The sequence below is a fragment of the Sparus aurata genome, chromosome 21 (genome assembly GCF_900880675.1).
Source record: "Sparus aurata chromosome 21, fSpaAur1.1, whole genome shotgun sequence".
In the NCBI taxonomy this organism is placed as follows: Eukaryota; Metazoa; Chordata; class Actinopteri; order Spariformes; family Sparidae; genus Sparus; species Sparus aurata.
This window is the reverse complement of record NC_044207.1, coordinates 5584318-5599518: the sequence shown is the minus strand read 5'-3', so window position 1 is coordinate 5599518 and position 15201 is coordinate 5584318. Positions and strand designations below refer to the sequence as shown.

General features: G+C 40.4%; 2 protein-coding genes across 5 annotated transcripts; one reads left to right on the top strand and one right to left on the bottom strand.

Moving 5' to 3' along the window:
• Positions 1–99: 99 nt before the first annotated feature.
• Positions 100–7235, bottom strand: trnau1apb (tRNA selenocysteine 1 associated protein 1b). 3 transcript variants are annotated; one of them, XM_030402993.1, is made up of 9 exons: positions 7045–7235; positions 5970–6067; positions 5524–5623; positions 4657–4709; positions 3946–4074; positions 3356–3472; positions 2659–2959; positions 2534–2579; positions 100–1234 (listed from the first exon to the last, which is right to left on the bottom strand). In XM_030402993.1, the coding sequence occupies exons 1-9, from the start codon at positions 7078–7080 to the stop codon at positions 1098–1100; spliced, it is 1017 nt and encodes a 338-aa protein (XP_030258853.1). In that variant the 5' UTR covers positions 7081–7235; the 3' UTR covers positions 100–1097. The 3 variants fall into 3 exon arrangements, with proteins under 3 accessions (XP_030258853.1, XP_030258854.1, XP_030258855.1); XM_030402994.1 differs by having other exon boundaries at positions 2534–2576; XM_030402995.1 differs by lacking the exon at positions 7045–7235 and having other exon boundaries at positions 4657–4901; positions 5970–5987.
• A 3842-nt stretch (positions 7236–11077) lies between these two features.
• ankrd45 (ankyrin repeat domain 45) lies at positions 11078–14237 on the top strand. Of its 2 annotated transcripts, none has more exons than XM_030403232.1 (5): positions 11078–11389; positions 12097–12264; positions 12353–12438; positions 12698–12836; positions 13028–14237. In XM_030403232.1, the coding sequence occupies exons 1-5, from the start codon at positions 11155–11157 to the stop codon at positions 13060–13062; spliced, it is 663 nt and encodes a 220-aa protein (XP_030259092.1). In that variant the 5' UTR covers positions 11078–11154; the 3' UTR covers positions 13063–14237. The 2 variants fall into 2 exon arrangements, with proteins under 2 accessions (XP_030259092.1, XP_030259091.1); XM_030403231.1 differs by having other exon boundaries at positions 11079–11389; positions 13025–14009.
• Positions 14238–15201: the final 964 nt, after the last annotated feature.

Here is a 15201-nt window from a genome sequence, read left to right as displayed (position 1 = left end):
CAACATTTAATGACTAAGCTCCAAAATGCTGACAATATCTAACAGCAGAAACATTTCACTCTTTACCTACCTGTGAAGAAACAAGACAGAGGAGAGTACTTCCTCCTAAATTTCAATTTATTGATAAAATGTCTCCAGACAGAAAATATTTACAAAAGATTAGCCATCAAACAATAGAGGATAATGTTGTCTGGTCATCAGATACAGCAAATCAGCTGTCAACCTCAGTTATTACATGCAGTTTCACAGCGCTCAAACGGTATTCAGAGGTTGTACCATTCATCAATTACATAGAAAAACATGAAGCTTCTGTCTGGAAAGCAGTAATCAATTCATTTGTGGTTGATTGCAGCTGGGTCAACTCAGCATCACCAAACTTTCGCTTCTAATCAGAAAATGTTCATCAAATCTATCAAAAAAAAAAAAAAAAGAAAAATCAGGAAAATCTGTTCTCTAAAAAAAAAATTATTCAGAGGACTGTACTTCCTGATAGACTGTATAAACACAATTATTCTTATGACCATCCAAGTTTGACAGGAAGTACATGGCCAGTAACAGTTAAGGCATAGTTTGAGCTTTTGTCTTTCAAAGACAAATCTCTTCTTTAAAAGTCAGGGCCATATTCAATGAACAACATTGGCTTAGCTGGTGTCACCATTTGAATATGGACCAACAAATGTAAATGACAGTGGACTCAGTGACATCATTAATATCTAAATATTGCCACGCCATTCATTTTGCTATAGCTACTATGTGCCAGTCACCAGCAGGGAAGACTGCTTCTGCACTTCATTCCTTAACTTTATAGATGGTATGTGTGTCAATGGTATGCACTGCACAGCAACATCACTGATGACAATTTTTTTTAACATTACCAACATGGTAAACATTAAAATTAAATTAATATTTGTGTTGATTTGGGACACATCATATGTACTCTTGGCCTTCAGTTGCATAAGCAGTGAGACAGTGAACTAAAGCTAGCGCTTTGAAGGTGTCAATGTGGTGTTAGATCATGGCAGATTTGTGGGGGGCACAAAATCATACACAATGAAATATTGAAGGTTTTGGAGAGGGAACAGAAAATGCAAGAATTATCAAGGGAAGAAGGGGATGGGTGAGTTAACAGAGTTCAGGGGTTCCCAGCTACAGTTCATCATGGCATCATAGAGCTCCTCGCTGCGCTGCATAAAATCTTTGTTCCACTGTTCCACGTCACATTCAGGGATGGCTTCTGTAAAAAAAGAAAAACACCAAGCAATTATTTGTACACATTCACAATGTGATATTTATCTGTGAATTCAACAAAGGCCATGGGCTGTAGCAACTTACATCAAAATTGCTGGACAAGACTGGACACTGTTTTGCTACACAGAAAAGTAATGGCCACAAACCTTTTGTGGCACCAGACAAATCTCAAGTAGCCCTAAAGCAGTCCACTGGTCTACAGCATGGTACTCCTATAACAATGTCTCATTATGGACAGTTTAAAAACAAATGAACAAAAGTGATACTGTAGAACCAGAGAACATCTTTTTCTCCACACATTATTCTTCCTTTCCAAAACATGGTCCCTACATTTCCCGCTACGCAATTAAGCCACTGAGTGACATCACTGGAGGCAATTCATCAGATTACATGCAGCTTCCTCTGAAGCGACAAAATGTTTTATACTACTTTCCTTACACATGCAGTAGTACTCTCCAACACCTGTAAACACACTTTAAAGTATACAACTGATGGGGGTTACCCTTTAACTGATGGTTCTCGTCTTGAGTCAATGATGTTTAAAAAGTCCTTTTTGGCACTGCCTACTCTGGCACTGTACAACAGTGCTATGTAGCTGGCTATTTGTCATTTTAGATTTTCCAGCTGTTACAAACTTGATTGGCATCTGGGATGCAATATTAACTTCCACTGTCCACCTGCAGAATGGCCAGTTAATGTTAACATTTTACCTGCAACTGAATTGATTACCATTGTTATTTTGGCTGCCAAGTGAAGCCAATCTACAGCAACATATTTAACAGCATTTGGCTGGTGCCAATTTTAAACATCTACTAATTAGTGCTTCAAAAAGGATAAATAGATTGAGAATAAAAAGAAAACACCACTATTCGTCTCTGAATGATGACAAAGCCCATCTGACATCACTGCAACACTATTGGAGGTAGTTAGATGCTCCTGGACCAAAATCACAGGCAGCGTGATGGGTGAGACTCGGCGTAATGGAAGTACAGTTCAGTGCGGCATGGTTTGACTGGGTGTGGCCAGACCTGGCAATGAAAAAGCCCTAAATTGTTCACAGCCATGAGGTATTTACTCCTACCACTCCCTTATGAACGACCGGTAAATGTATCGCCTTACAGGTGAAAAATGTGGTTTAAAAGATCCAAACTGGTAATGCATGTTGTGCCATGATGGGCTAACAGCATATCCTGACAACCTGATAATAATGGAACACAAAAGAATATTTTCAATATAATAAAAATAAAAAATATATATGGATGCAGTGGGGGGTGGGGGATCTTACCTTCTACATTGTCCTCCTCCAAACCCACAGACTCCTCGTGGCTCTGCTGGGGAGAGACATTAAACAATGTGAATCATTTCTTAAATGAAAAATATACTTGTTTCTCTTGTATGAAAAACTCTTACCTCTACAGCTCCTGATACGTCTGTAGTCATGGGTGGCATCCCCATGGGAGGAGGTGGCATCACATGGCCTGGTGGGGGGTATCCATAGGGCCCATAGTTATAGTTATAACCACTGTTGTAGCCACTGTTATAGCCGCTGTTGTAGCCGCTGTTGTAGCCGCTGTACTGGTCATAGCCGCCCCACTGAGAGTAGTAACCCCCCTGACCCCCACTGCTATTGCTGCCGTAGTAACTGGACTGGGACTGGTTGTAGCTGCTGTAATTCTGGCCCTGGCTGCCATGGTAGTTGCTCATCTTCTGGCTGCAAAGCAAGTAAGCCAACAATGTTTGAATATAATCTAGCAAATGTGTTGATTCAAGATCTATCAAATTAGAAGATAATGGAGGTGGTACAGAAATATATAAATCTCATGTCATCGAAATATGCAAATCATTTTTAAACTTTCAAAGTTTTAAATTGTGTTCCAAAATGTAATGTAAATAGATTTAAAATGTGCAAGATGGCTAAGAACATAAAACAAAAGCAATGACATTTGGTTTTCCAAGTCTGACTGAAGATAGGGCCCTCTCTCCAACGTACAGTATTACAGTATCTGAGACTTCAATGACCACATACACTATTTTCAAGTACAATCTGAGGTACTTTTCGCTTAGTATTTCATACTTTTCTCCCATTGTTTCCTTGTCAGCATCTTACCTTTTTGCCACAGCAATACTGAGCCTGAGCGGCTTCCCTCCCAGCATCGTACCCTGGCACTCCTCAATCGCCTTCTTCTGCTCGCTCTCCTCCCCAAACTTGACGAAGCCGTAACCTCTGCAAGTCAACCAGCAGTTAGACGTCCTCCCCACATCACTAAACACTCCATACTTGGTAATTAATAGCCATTTTATAATGAGAAACAGAATATAATGGGTATTATTATGGTAGAACTGAAACTTGTTGTTTTACTTTTAACATGAGGTAGCATCACTTGAATTGTGAGTTGCTCTTGCTTAGCCTATATGGGGAAAACAATAGTTTTAGCATACGACGTTAAGCAAACATTTCTTCAGCCTTTTTTCGAGTTGTACTGCTGGTCAACATCCACAGTACTGCTATCTAAACAATCATTACACCACAGAAACAAGGGCTCACTTTCATATTATTGTACATTTCTTACAATAATATTCAAACTAGAAATTTATACACCAAAAAAAATTAACACATAAAACGTAGTTCAAGAAATCTCCTGATTAACATTTGTGAATCCAAATGGCTGTTCGGTCCACCTCTGAGAACTGACATACCTGGAGTATCCATACTGGTCAGTGACCACTTTGGCTCCCTTGCAGGAGAGGTACTTCTTGAAAACTTGGTGCAGTTGGAAGTCGTCCACCTCAGAGGCCAAGTCACCCACAAACACTGAGAACTCTGGCCTATGACAAGTAAAACATCTGGTCAAATAAGCTGTGGTAAGCAAATTACATCACTTGAGATTTATGCAGATTTCACACAGCTCCCCTGGAGAAACAAAAGACTTTATACAACTATTTCACATATTACTCCTGGTACTCCCACACCTGGGTATAGCTATGTATGTACTGTGTGTATTTTTGTCTTGCATTTACCATGCTGTGATATCAGAAAAGTTCTTATAAGTAATGTTTTCAGCCACATTGTGAAGTGTTGGCCTCGTATTAGAGCACATCTGAGCTGATTCAAACATTTACACACAAAAAGTCAAAATGATGTTAGAAACAAACTACATCTGTACTGTAAAATAATCCCACCTGATCTTTAAATTTTCAATAATCAAAAGATTTGAAGCAATATTTCAGGGGAAAAGTACTTGAGTAAGGGTTAATTTAAATACATTTAATACCACCGCTGGTTCAAGACAAATGGTTTATTCTGACTTCAAATTACAAGAAAATCTGACTTGTATTAGTGGGTGCAGTAGTTCTCAACTTAAAATAGTAATCGTAACATGCAAAATGGACATGTGAATCATAGCTTACCCTGCTTCTGGCCGTTTGCCGTAGGTGGCATAGTTTAGCTTAAATTTCCGGGGCTGCACAGGGGAGAGAAAACACACACACTCAGCCAACATCAAAAAGCAAAGACGTGTAGTATAGCACTGATATTGCTGGAAATAAAGAGTGGAGTTAATTATGGTTGTTATTTGGGTTTACATACCTCCACCACCCAGACCAGCCTTTAGCCCATTCCTCAGTTAGTTCCTACCAGAGACTCTATTCAACAGCTTCAAACAAAGTACACTCATGTACAAGCAGCCTTCAGCAGCAGGTACAGGCTGGTGGACAGGGGAGCCCAGCAGCTTGGCCAGCTCACATAGCCAGCAGCCTTTCAAATTAATTAGTAAGCAGTTTGGGCTCACAACTTTACACACTATGGAAGTGTTCAAGCTAGCTGGATTTTTTACTACAGCCAATAAAAAAAAAAAATTGTATAGAGTACCTTAACAGTGTCTGTAACTGCTATTCGTTTTTGCTTCTTTGTAATCGCCTTGGTTAAACTGATATGGCAGTATAGTGGCAGCCAGAGTAACACAAATGGTAAATCTAACAGATTTGGCACATAAGGATAACCTTGTATTATATTTACTTATAAACATTCAATACTTTTGATTACAAAGTGGACCAAGACCAGTTGAGCTCCACTATCCACAGTGAAATCAACAATTAAAAACTGCTTCACAGCATAACTCATATACTGGGAAAAAAAGGAGTAAAAAAGGCAGTATTAAATTGTCAATAATAAATATAAATATATATATTCATGGAGAAACAATAGTTATGTATTGCAGTAAGGACTGTATGAAATATATATGAGGAAGTATTTTGCAATTTCTCCATAGAACTGACCGGGTTTGATCCAGGAACCAGTTTCCCGTTGAGTCTTTGGACACAGCGGTCAACACTTGCTTCATCTGCCAGCTCCACAAAGCAGTATCCTGCTGAGCCGCTGCACAGGGGGAGACAAATGTTAAGGACACATAGATTGCTCTTCCAAAATACAATCTCTTTCTAACAGCAATTACATTCACATTATAAAAGCCAGCAAACCTGCTGTCACATTTTGGTCAAAGGTAAGCAGTAGCCTAGTCCTCAAGCAACACTTAGTGTAACCACTTTCCTGGTTTTCCTGTAGCAGTTTATGGTAGAGGTGAGTCAAAACTTGTCAAAGCGGTCCACCTCTACTACACATTTGTATGTTATGTGGGAAAACCTACAAGCACGTCTACTGTATCAGCTGTCTTCAAGGCTACAACACAAAGACTGATGTATGGCATGAGGTGCTCTGTACCCACCCTGTTATTCTGTGAGTGATGATCTTGACTCCAAACGGTGATTCTCCCATAGCACTAAAGGCCTGCTTGATGAAGTTCTCATCCATGTATGGGTCCAACTAGACACACGTGAAAACAATGTTTAAATGTATTAGATTCACTTTGAGTCAAAAACAAAACTTCATGATAGCACAGAAGATTGTGTGCAACTTTATGAACTTAAAACTATTGAATCTGTATAAATGAGGCAAAAACAAGCGTGGTTAAGGTTCCTTTCCAACACTGGTGGATTCATACACCAGAAGCTCCAGTGTTTTTACTTTTATTAATCATTTTCTTTCCAGAATTTAATTCAAACAGTCCGATTTTCATATAAACTATATTCATTACAGTTAAAAGTGAAATATTTCAAGTCTTTTTTTTTTGTTTTCATTTTGATGTTAACAGATTACAGCTCATAAAAAGTCTAAAATCCAGTATCTCAAAATATTAGAATATCAACTGAGACCAATTAGATTTATTTTTTAAAACAGAAATGTCGATCTTCTGAAAAGGATGTTCATTTGTGCACTTCGTCTCGGCTCCTTTGGTAGAATCAGTGCGCTGTGGCGCGGAGCTGGCAGCCACTACTGAGGTGTTACTGAAGCCCAGGTTGCTTTGATAGCGGCCTTCAGCTCTTCTGTATTGTTGGGCCAACTGTCTCTCATCTTCCTCTTGATAAAGCCCATATATTCTCTATGGGGTTCAGGTCAACCTAGGTCAGTAAACCAGTCACTAGCAGTTCTGGCACTGTGGGCAGGTGCAAAGTCCTGCCCGGATATGAACTCAACATCTCCGCACTGTCGGGAGATGTTGGTTCCGTTTCCAGCAGGACTAGTGACTGGTTTGGATAGTATTGGTGTTAATGAAAGGCGTTAAGCCAAGTTGTACCAGCGACGAACCTTACAACAGAGTTCAACCTAACCTTTTATGATAGGGGTCACTTATCCGGGCTAACTTTATGTAACCGAGCTAGCAACCAGCGTGCGTAGCTGAGCTAAGCTAAGCTAAGCTAAGCTAAGGTTCCCATACTGAAAGAAAGACGCTTCAAACTTACATCACCCATCCACAGGCTCGTCTGTCTGTTAAACATCTTTACGTCTGGAACAGAGATTAAACTTGAGAGGGGTTCGCTGGTGTTGATGTGGGGCGCAAAAAGCCTGATTTAGCGACGCTAAAAGTTCTCCATACGTCCAAGCTACGTTCATGCAAGCCTGGTTCTTCTTCTTCTTGGTGTCTAATGGCGGTTGACAAACAACTTTTTGGTGCATTACCGCCACCTACTGGTATGGAGAGTGGATCGGGCCTTTATACATTCTATTACTATATGAAAATAAATAATAATAAACAAAGAGACCAAAATATAAATAAATAATAATAAACAAAATTATATTCTCTCTATCCCTTTTGTTCTCCATAGAAACTGAAACAAAAAAGGGATAACACTTTTCCCCAGAACTTCTCTGTAAAAGATCCCGTAAATCAGAATTCAACTTAAACTTCTTTGAGATTCAATATCAGTTCCCTTCTGTCAGCATTATATTTTTGACAGCAAAGCATAACAGAGTCTTCTGTCAGCATTATATTTTTGACAGCAAAGCATAACAGTAACGCATTAATGGTGGTTTTGTCAGCAAGAAGAAACTGAGAGTGGTACTGTTGGACAGATATTTATTTCATTATCCGGGGCCGGGTGGCGGGGGCAGCTGCCTGAGCAGGGACACCCAGACTTCCCTCTCCCCGGACACTTCCTCCAGCTCTTCCGGGAGGATTCCAAGGCGTTCCCAGGCCAGCGACATCACTCCAGAGTGTCCGTTGCTGCAAAGTTTATTACAGATTGCGTTCAAGAATCTTATTACAAAATGTGGCGTTATTACATAATGAATTGAAAATGTATCACAATATTACTTAATGGGGCGTTATTACTACATAATATGGCGCTACAGGGGGTAAAAATCCTTCAAGTGTAACCGGCACTTCTGTCCCTTTATATGCAAACCAGGTCATTTGGAGCCATTTATTTATAGCTAGGATGGTCAGACAGCTTGTGCACACAAATCCAGGATGATTGATATGCATGAGGAAAGGGCATGTGGGAACAGACACACGTGGAATTTGATACATCTGACAAAAGACTGTGAATGCATATTTCCCGTATTGTGTGTACACAGATTTCTACACCTGAATATACACAGAGTTGAATACATCTGGGCCCTGGTGTGGTAAATCACACCAAAGTTTAAATCAAGACGTTGTTCAAGACAATCCTGACACTGTTGCATGCTGCATGTTAGGCTTTGGTTTTGTGGGCAAGCCTCTCTTTTGTTAGGCCTCCAGAGGTCACTGTGTCCAGGGTGGACACTATATGAGGTACAGTGCAGTGAGGAGACTTTCAATGAATTGATCTGTCTCATTGAGAAAAGAAGTGAATCAGAATATCGGATCGCAGCAGAAAACTGAAGTGAGTCGAGGGAAAGAGCCTGAGAAGCAGCAGCAGCAGCAGATTACTAACAACTACACATCACTGTCACATCGGAGTGAATCTGAACACAAACCTAGCATTGATACCCATCATCTTTGCTCATCTGAGGCTGTGACGGCTGCTGTGTCAGAGGTCAGAGACAAACTGCAGCCTGCTCTGTTCAGGCTGTGAGGAGTGGAGAGCTCATTGGCAGTGACTTAAGTAAAGGTTTCACCACCTCAAACAGAACCCGGAACCAGAGCTGAATTTCTTACATATTCTTGTCACTGAATGGCAGAAACAGCACAGCAACATAAATGGCAGTATATCATTTGTGTCATACAGCAAGATTTCTTGCATGGTGGCAGGTCCTGAGTAGAGAGGGTCTGACTGGAAATTGCAACTGGGAGGTGAAGAGGGGCAGGAGCATTCATAGAGCTGTTGGGTACGAGGCTTTTAGCAGAGTAGACCATACATGAATAAAGACTTGGTTTTGATAACAAGTCTGATTACATTAGAATAGTAACAGCACTGGTTATACATTCAAATCACTATACTTTCCATCTCAGACACTCAGACCTGTAGAATATGATATTGATGAAGGTTCTCACTCATCCAGTTCATTCTGTGCTGTATGGTGTGTCTATCTGTGTGGGAGTGTTGAGGACACGAGTGAGCTCTGAGTTTCAGAGTCGTTAGGACCACTTGTGGGTCGTTGACCCAACCGGCCTTCATATGGGCTGCCAGGGCTGGATGAGCCCAGGTGTGAAAGGTTGTTAAGCTGTCTGGGAGAGAACTCAGTACACTTACTAGGTGTGTCCTTCAAAGATGGTCATCGCAGTTTGAATTAGGGGATTCCTTTACTTTTCTTTTATTTTCTCCAGTAAAGATGTTCACACTGTTGTCCTCAAAGTGATGATTTTTCTCCTTCAGATGTAAGTGGACAGCAGAGTCTGTGAGTGACCTGTGGAGTAGGTCCTCCTGTGTTGTGCCATCCGTTTATGGAGAGGTTGTACCATGTACAGATCTGTGCAGTCCTGGCTGCACTGAACAGCATACACTACATTACTCTGTTTATACCTGGGTGTTTGTCCTTAGGATGGATAAGTTTCAGCCCCAGTGTGTTGCTAGGTCCACATACCTGAACCAGTGGCTAGGAGCAGCTCCTGTGAAGCTAATCGAGGCTCTGCTCTCCACTTGTTCCATGTAGAGGGTTGGCCACTACTGGGGACACAGCTGTGCTTCTGTCTGTAGAAACCATCACTGTACTGGAAGTAGGTGGTTGTCAGACAGGGGTCAATAAGAACATATACAGTCTGGGGTGAAGATGGTTCTGCTGGACGAAGAGCTGTCCAGTAGCAGGCGTTTTCTTCACCATCTTTTTGAGTGGGAATGCATGTGAAAAGTAATGTGACATCATAAGAAACCATTGTTTGGTCTGAGTCCAGTGTTATCTCTCTCACCTTGTTGGCAAAATCCTGTGAGTATTTGAAGTGGTTTTGAGTGTAACTTCTCAAAGGAGTTAGGATACTGGCTCGGTGCTTGGATATGTTATAGGTAACTGAGTTGATGCTGCTGCTGATGGGTCTGAGGAGTGCTTATTCCTTGTGGATCTTGGTGAGTCCATAGATACATGGGATGACTTCCCTGGGCCGTACACTGGGCAGTATAATGACCTGTTAATGGCTTTTTCCTTTTCCAGTTCTTGCAGATATTCTATAACCTTCATTTTGTAGCTACTGGTAGGATCTCGCCTCAGAGTCTCATAGGTGTTAGTATGATGAAGCAGATTGGTGACTTTGGTGTGGTAGTCTGTTGTGTTTAGCACTATAGTGCATCTCCCTTTGTGTGACAATGAGATGGTGATGTTGAGCCTCTCCACAGTGGCGAGGTTGGAGGAGGGTGCTTTAGCAGAGTGGCTGATAACTTCACCCGGCGTTGTTCTGCCTGTGTGTCTGCCAGCGTGTTGTTTCTGATGGCTGACTCTGTTGCTGTGATGAGATATACTGTATCTGTTCTGGAGCAACTGCAAAGTTCAGTCATTTGGCAAGGACATCCTTCTCTGGATAGGTGAGCTTTTCAGTCCAGGTGTGCTGTGCTGTTGATGTCCAGGAGAGAGTTTCTGTTAAGTTTACCTGGATCATATTTCAGGTCCTTTGTCTTTTCACAGCCTCTCCACACCTCAGCAGGGTCCAGACCACATTCACTCAGCCTCTCTATTCTGATTTTGGCTTTGACAAACTGCTGAGGGCACTGCTGGGTTGTGTGAACTCAAGAAGACAAGGTCTTAAGTAAATAGGCTCTCTTTTTTGCCACATAGTAAACAAATGGTATATTTCCAAGGCACTTCACAATTATGAGATGAAAACTCAAAATGATGAGAACAGAATCAGTTATGACATACAGTGATGACATTATGGATACAATTCTATAAATGTGAGCTAAAAGTCATAATTGTAAGAATACATAACATTTTGATTTTGTGAATTATTTTCACCCACTCCATGCATTTCTACTAGATATTGCGAAAGAGGTGGCTGTCATTCAAAGTGTGTCATGGCGTCAGCCTTTTGACTATCGGTTCATCGACTTCACCGTGCATGGATCGATTAGTTCTGCCTTGCTCTCCACAGCCGAGTCGTGGAGTCTTGTAACCATGGCAACGGTAAATTCCAGTGGAGGTTAGCTTAAGATACTGTGCGCAAAATGACATCAATACAGAAAGAAATATTTGATTGTGTACTTTGTGGGGACTTGGACAGCATTAAGGCGCATTTTGAACGGGAAGGTTTCGCAGAGGAGACGCAGGAACAAGATGTGTTCGGACTGAAGGACGAGGGCGGCAGAAATGCTCTGCTAACAGCCTGTATGTTGGAGAGGAGCGACATCCTCCGAGAGCTGGTCAGACACGGAGCACAGGTGGACATGCAGACAGTCAGAGGTGAGAGAGCGACGAGCTGCTGAGCTGTGTGGGCTCAATGTACCACAACTGTCAAGTCAATACGTTTGACCAAGAGTTTTATTTTCTGTATTTTTGCAATAAATTAATTTCATGGTTCAGAGTTCAAGGTATTCCTCAATTCACTTGTTTTTGATCACCATACATCCTTTTTTATTTTTTTTTTTTACTATTTTACCTTTTGTATCACTTCCCTTCTAATGCACAACAAGGGTCAATAATGACCCATATCCATTTTCTATGTTATTTCATGTATGGCTGAGGGTTTATAAGATGTATCTTTGAAATAAATTAGTTTTATCATTTACTATTCCAAGTATGCAGTAAATACTAACCCTAACCCTATTATTAATATTATTATTAATAATATTTACTCCCCAAAAAAACACATTTAAAGATATGGTTGACTTTAATACTGTTCAAATAGTGTACAGAGTAATAAAACACCAATTGCCTCACAGTATCAAGGAGTTGTTCCAGTGTAAAAAGTAAGTATGAACTGAGGGGAACCTGTATGTTCTATATCTACTATTGCTATGACTTATTCAAAATATCACTGCATCACAACTAAAGGTGTTAAATTATGGAACAACTAAAGAAATGCAAACATGTAGGACACTTGTCAAATGCAAAAGGCTCTCAAGTTTTCATGTGTACCTCGCCACCGTTTCATCTTCTTTATTCCGCAGGTTATTCATCGCTGCACCTCGCTGCTTGTTGGGGCCACCTGGAGACCGTGAGGACTCTTCTTGAACTGGGAGCTGACACCAAAGCCAAGACCTTCAGAGGAGAGAGGCCTGTGGACCTGGCCAGGAGGTACTCCAAGACAGACTGCGCTGATTGTCTCCTCCTGGCAGGTCTGATGTTATGTCATTATCTTTGGCAGCTTTGATAAGTAAAGATGTCCATCATGTTAACCTGTATTTGTGTTTTATCTCTGTGCAGAAGCTAAACAGTCCCTGATGTCATATGTTGCCTTTGTTAAAGAATGTATTTCTGACCCAGAGAGGAATCTCACAAAGGAGGAAAGGGTAACCTATTTCTTTCCATCAGGATTCAGACATTTTTTTTGTCACAGGTTAAAAATAATTTATTAAAGGAACAGTTCACCCAAAAATAACATTTAGTCATTTCAGTCATTTCATAACAGCATTAAACTTTTTTACAGTTGTACAGTTTGGGGTGCTGAAAATGTTAAGATATGATAAGGTAGCCCCTAACCCCATTTCACTTATATTGATGTACATAAAGGTGCATTTCTTTACCATGTGTCTTCTGGTCTCTGCGCAGAACATCTGCACACGCGTTTGTTCTGCCAAGTCAGACTGGATTCAGAGTGTGAAAAACCCAACAGTGTCAGACTTCATGGCTCAACAGAAAGACATGGCGGAGACTCTTCAGCCCGTTCTCAGCAAGCTGTCAGCTCAGTGTAATTATCAATATGATTGTTAAGCAGTGAGATTTTTAGAATTATTTTCTGAACACAAGCGTATGTCCCCCCAATGTAGTAACCATTTGGAAATTATAATTACAATGGTGGAAAGGATTAAACCCATCCATAAGTGTGTGATTGCATGTTTTTGTCATTGATGGACTGACTGTTGTATTTGTTTGCAGCAGCTGAGGTGCCTGTTGAACCAGCAAGGAAGGTCTGAAGCAGAAGATCTGTACATCATCGCTGCAATAAATGTTTTCAGTGTTTAGTGTTTGGAAGTGGATATTCATTTGGAATTAAATAACGCACATTCTGATGAAATTGCTTCAAAGGTTGAATAATAGCACTTGTGTATGAAAAATGTAGAATACGCCCAGGTTTGTTGAACAGCTGACACTTAAGTGAATTGCTGGTCTTAATTTATTTGAAGCAGCATCTGAAGAGAGTATAACTAGTTGTAAAAGCAGGGTGAGGATGAAGGATTCAAAAGGCTGCTAGCTAAACTGCACTGCCAGCCTGAATTTGCACAGAGAATCTGCTGAGGGAGTTTGAAGAGTCTTCATAGTGGGAAACAGTCAGTAAGTATAACTAGAACTGAAAAACTGTTTCCTTCAAGTGCTTCTCCTGTCATATGGAACTACAACCTTATTTAGGCATTTTGCAACTGAAAGGTGTTCATGGAATAATTATTACACTTCACTACAAACACAAATACTGAAGTGCAAGTACACGAGTCACACTGCTGGTTTGAATGTTATAATGTGGATCTGTAACTAACGTTTGATATGAAGTGAATGACATGTGACCTGCATCATCAGGTGTAACATAATGCCTCTCATGTTTAATTTCACTTCATTTGATTTTTTTTTTTTTTTTTTTAATGATTCTGTTGAACCACAATTCAAAAGCAATGTCTGATTTTCATTAGTTTATGTTCAGTCATTTTTTAATGTATTATTACTTTTGTCAGTTTCAAGTTATTTCAGTGAACACTGTGGGTTTTTCTTTCTTTTTAAAGGAAGGGTACCAACAATTTTGTCCACGTGTGTGCTAGTGTGAAAATTGCATTGTGGTAATGTGACAAATACCAGCTTCTTTACTGACATAACAGCAGGCCATAAGTATATCATATTTTATAAATTGCAATACCTCATGTGGTTCACAGACTTGAATGTCCACGTGTTTGTTTTCATATCGGGAGAACGAAGCATAAACTTAAAGCAAGACAGGCTGAACATGAACATGCTATAAAACTGATAACCCCCCCAACGCCTCATGGCTTTCTACTACAAAGAGGATAACCACGGCAGTTGAAGTACACTAAATATATCCGGCATAGAGTGTATAGAAATCTCAAGGGGAAGACACAGAATAAAAAGGCTCTTACAAAGAGAATCATTCATGATATATACACTGAAAGCTGCCCAATACCCAGGTTTGAACAGAGAACTAGACTTTTCTTCTTTTTTTAGAACTCCTTTTCTACCAACGTGTCCGAGGCCTACAATGTCATTTTGACTACTCAAGTGTGCATTTGCATTATACTGTACATTTCTACCACAACTCTTCAGAGGCCTAAAAAGGTTATTTTAGGCATTTGAGAAATGACTAATTGATGCGTTTGTGTGTATTGCAATATTCAGATTTTTGAAGATTGTGTGTATGTATACTTTTACATTATCTTGCTTACTGAATGCGATTTTTCTTTTTCTTCCTGCTGAACGTGCCGTTAGACTGAAACTGCCTAATTATGAGAACCAGCTCATACTGATCATGTGACAGTTGACCTAGCAGCATAGTCGGTCCTGTGGTTATCTAGAGACTATACATCATGTTACTGCTCCACCGTCCTCACTGATCATGTGACTAACTGTCTGGGGATTACCGCTCCACGTCCGTGCAGTGACATGAGAGGAGGGAGTGTATTGCTAGCTGTACAAAGCAACAGGACACTTAAGAGCTGCTTTAATGTATCTGTGAGCCTCTAGCTTCACACAAAATAAACAACAGGCTACAGAGGCCTGTTAAGATCACTTATTTCATTCGCCCAAAACATTTTTTTTTTATTTCAAACTTGTAGTCCTTAGCCCCTATCAATGCTGACATCAGTTGAGTCAGTTTATCAGGTTTCACCAAGCTCCCTCTGGTGTCTGCAAAGGCTTCATACACCTTCTTTCACATATTCCATACAAGTCCTAGACACCTCTAAATAGATGGTGTAACATAACTCATCCAATTATAACAATAATTAAATGGTAATCATTACCTCTTACTCAAACTCACATTAAATGTTCCGTCATAGTGTACACAAGGGGCAAAATTTAAAAGGGGGGTGGGGACAGTATTTATATGTCTATCC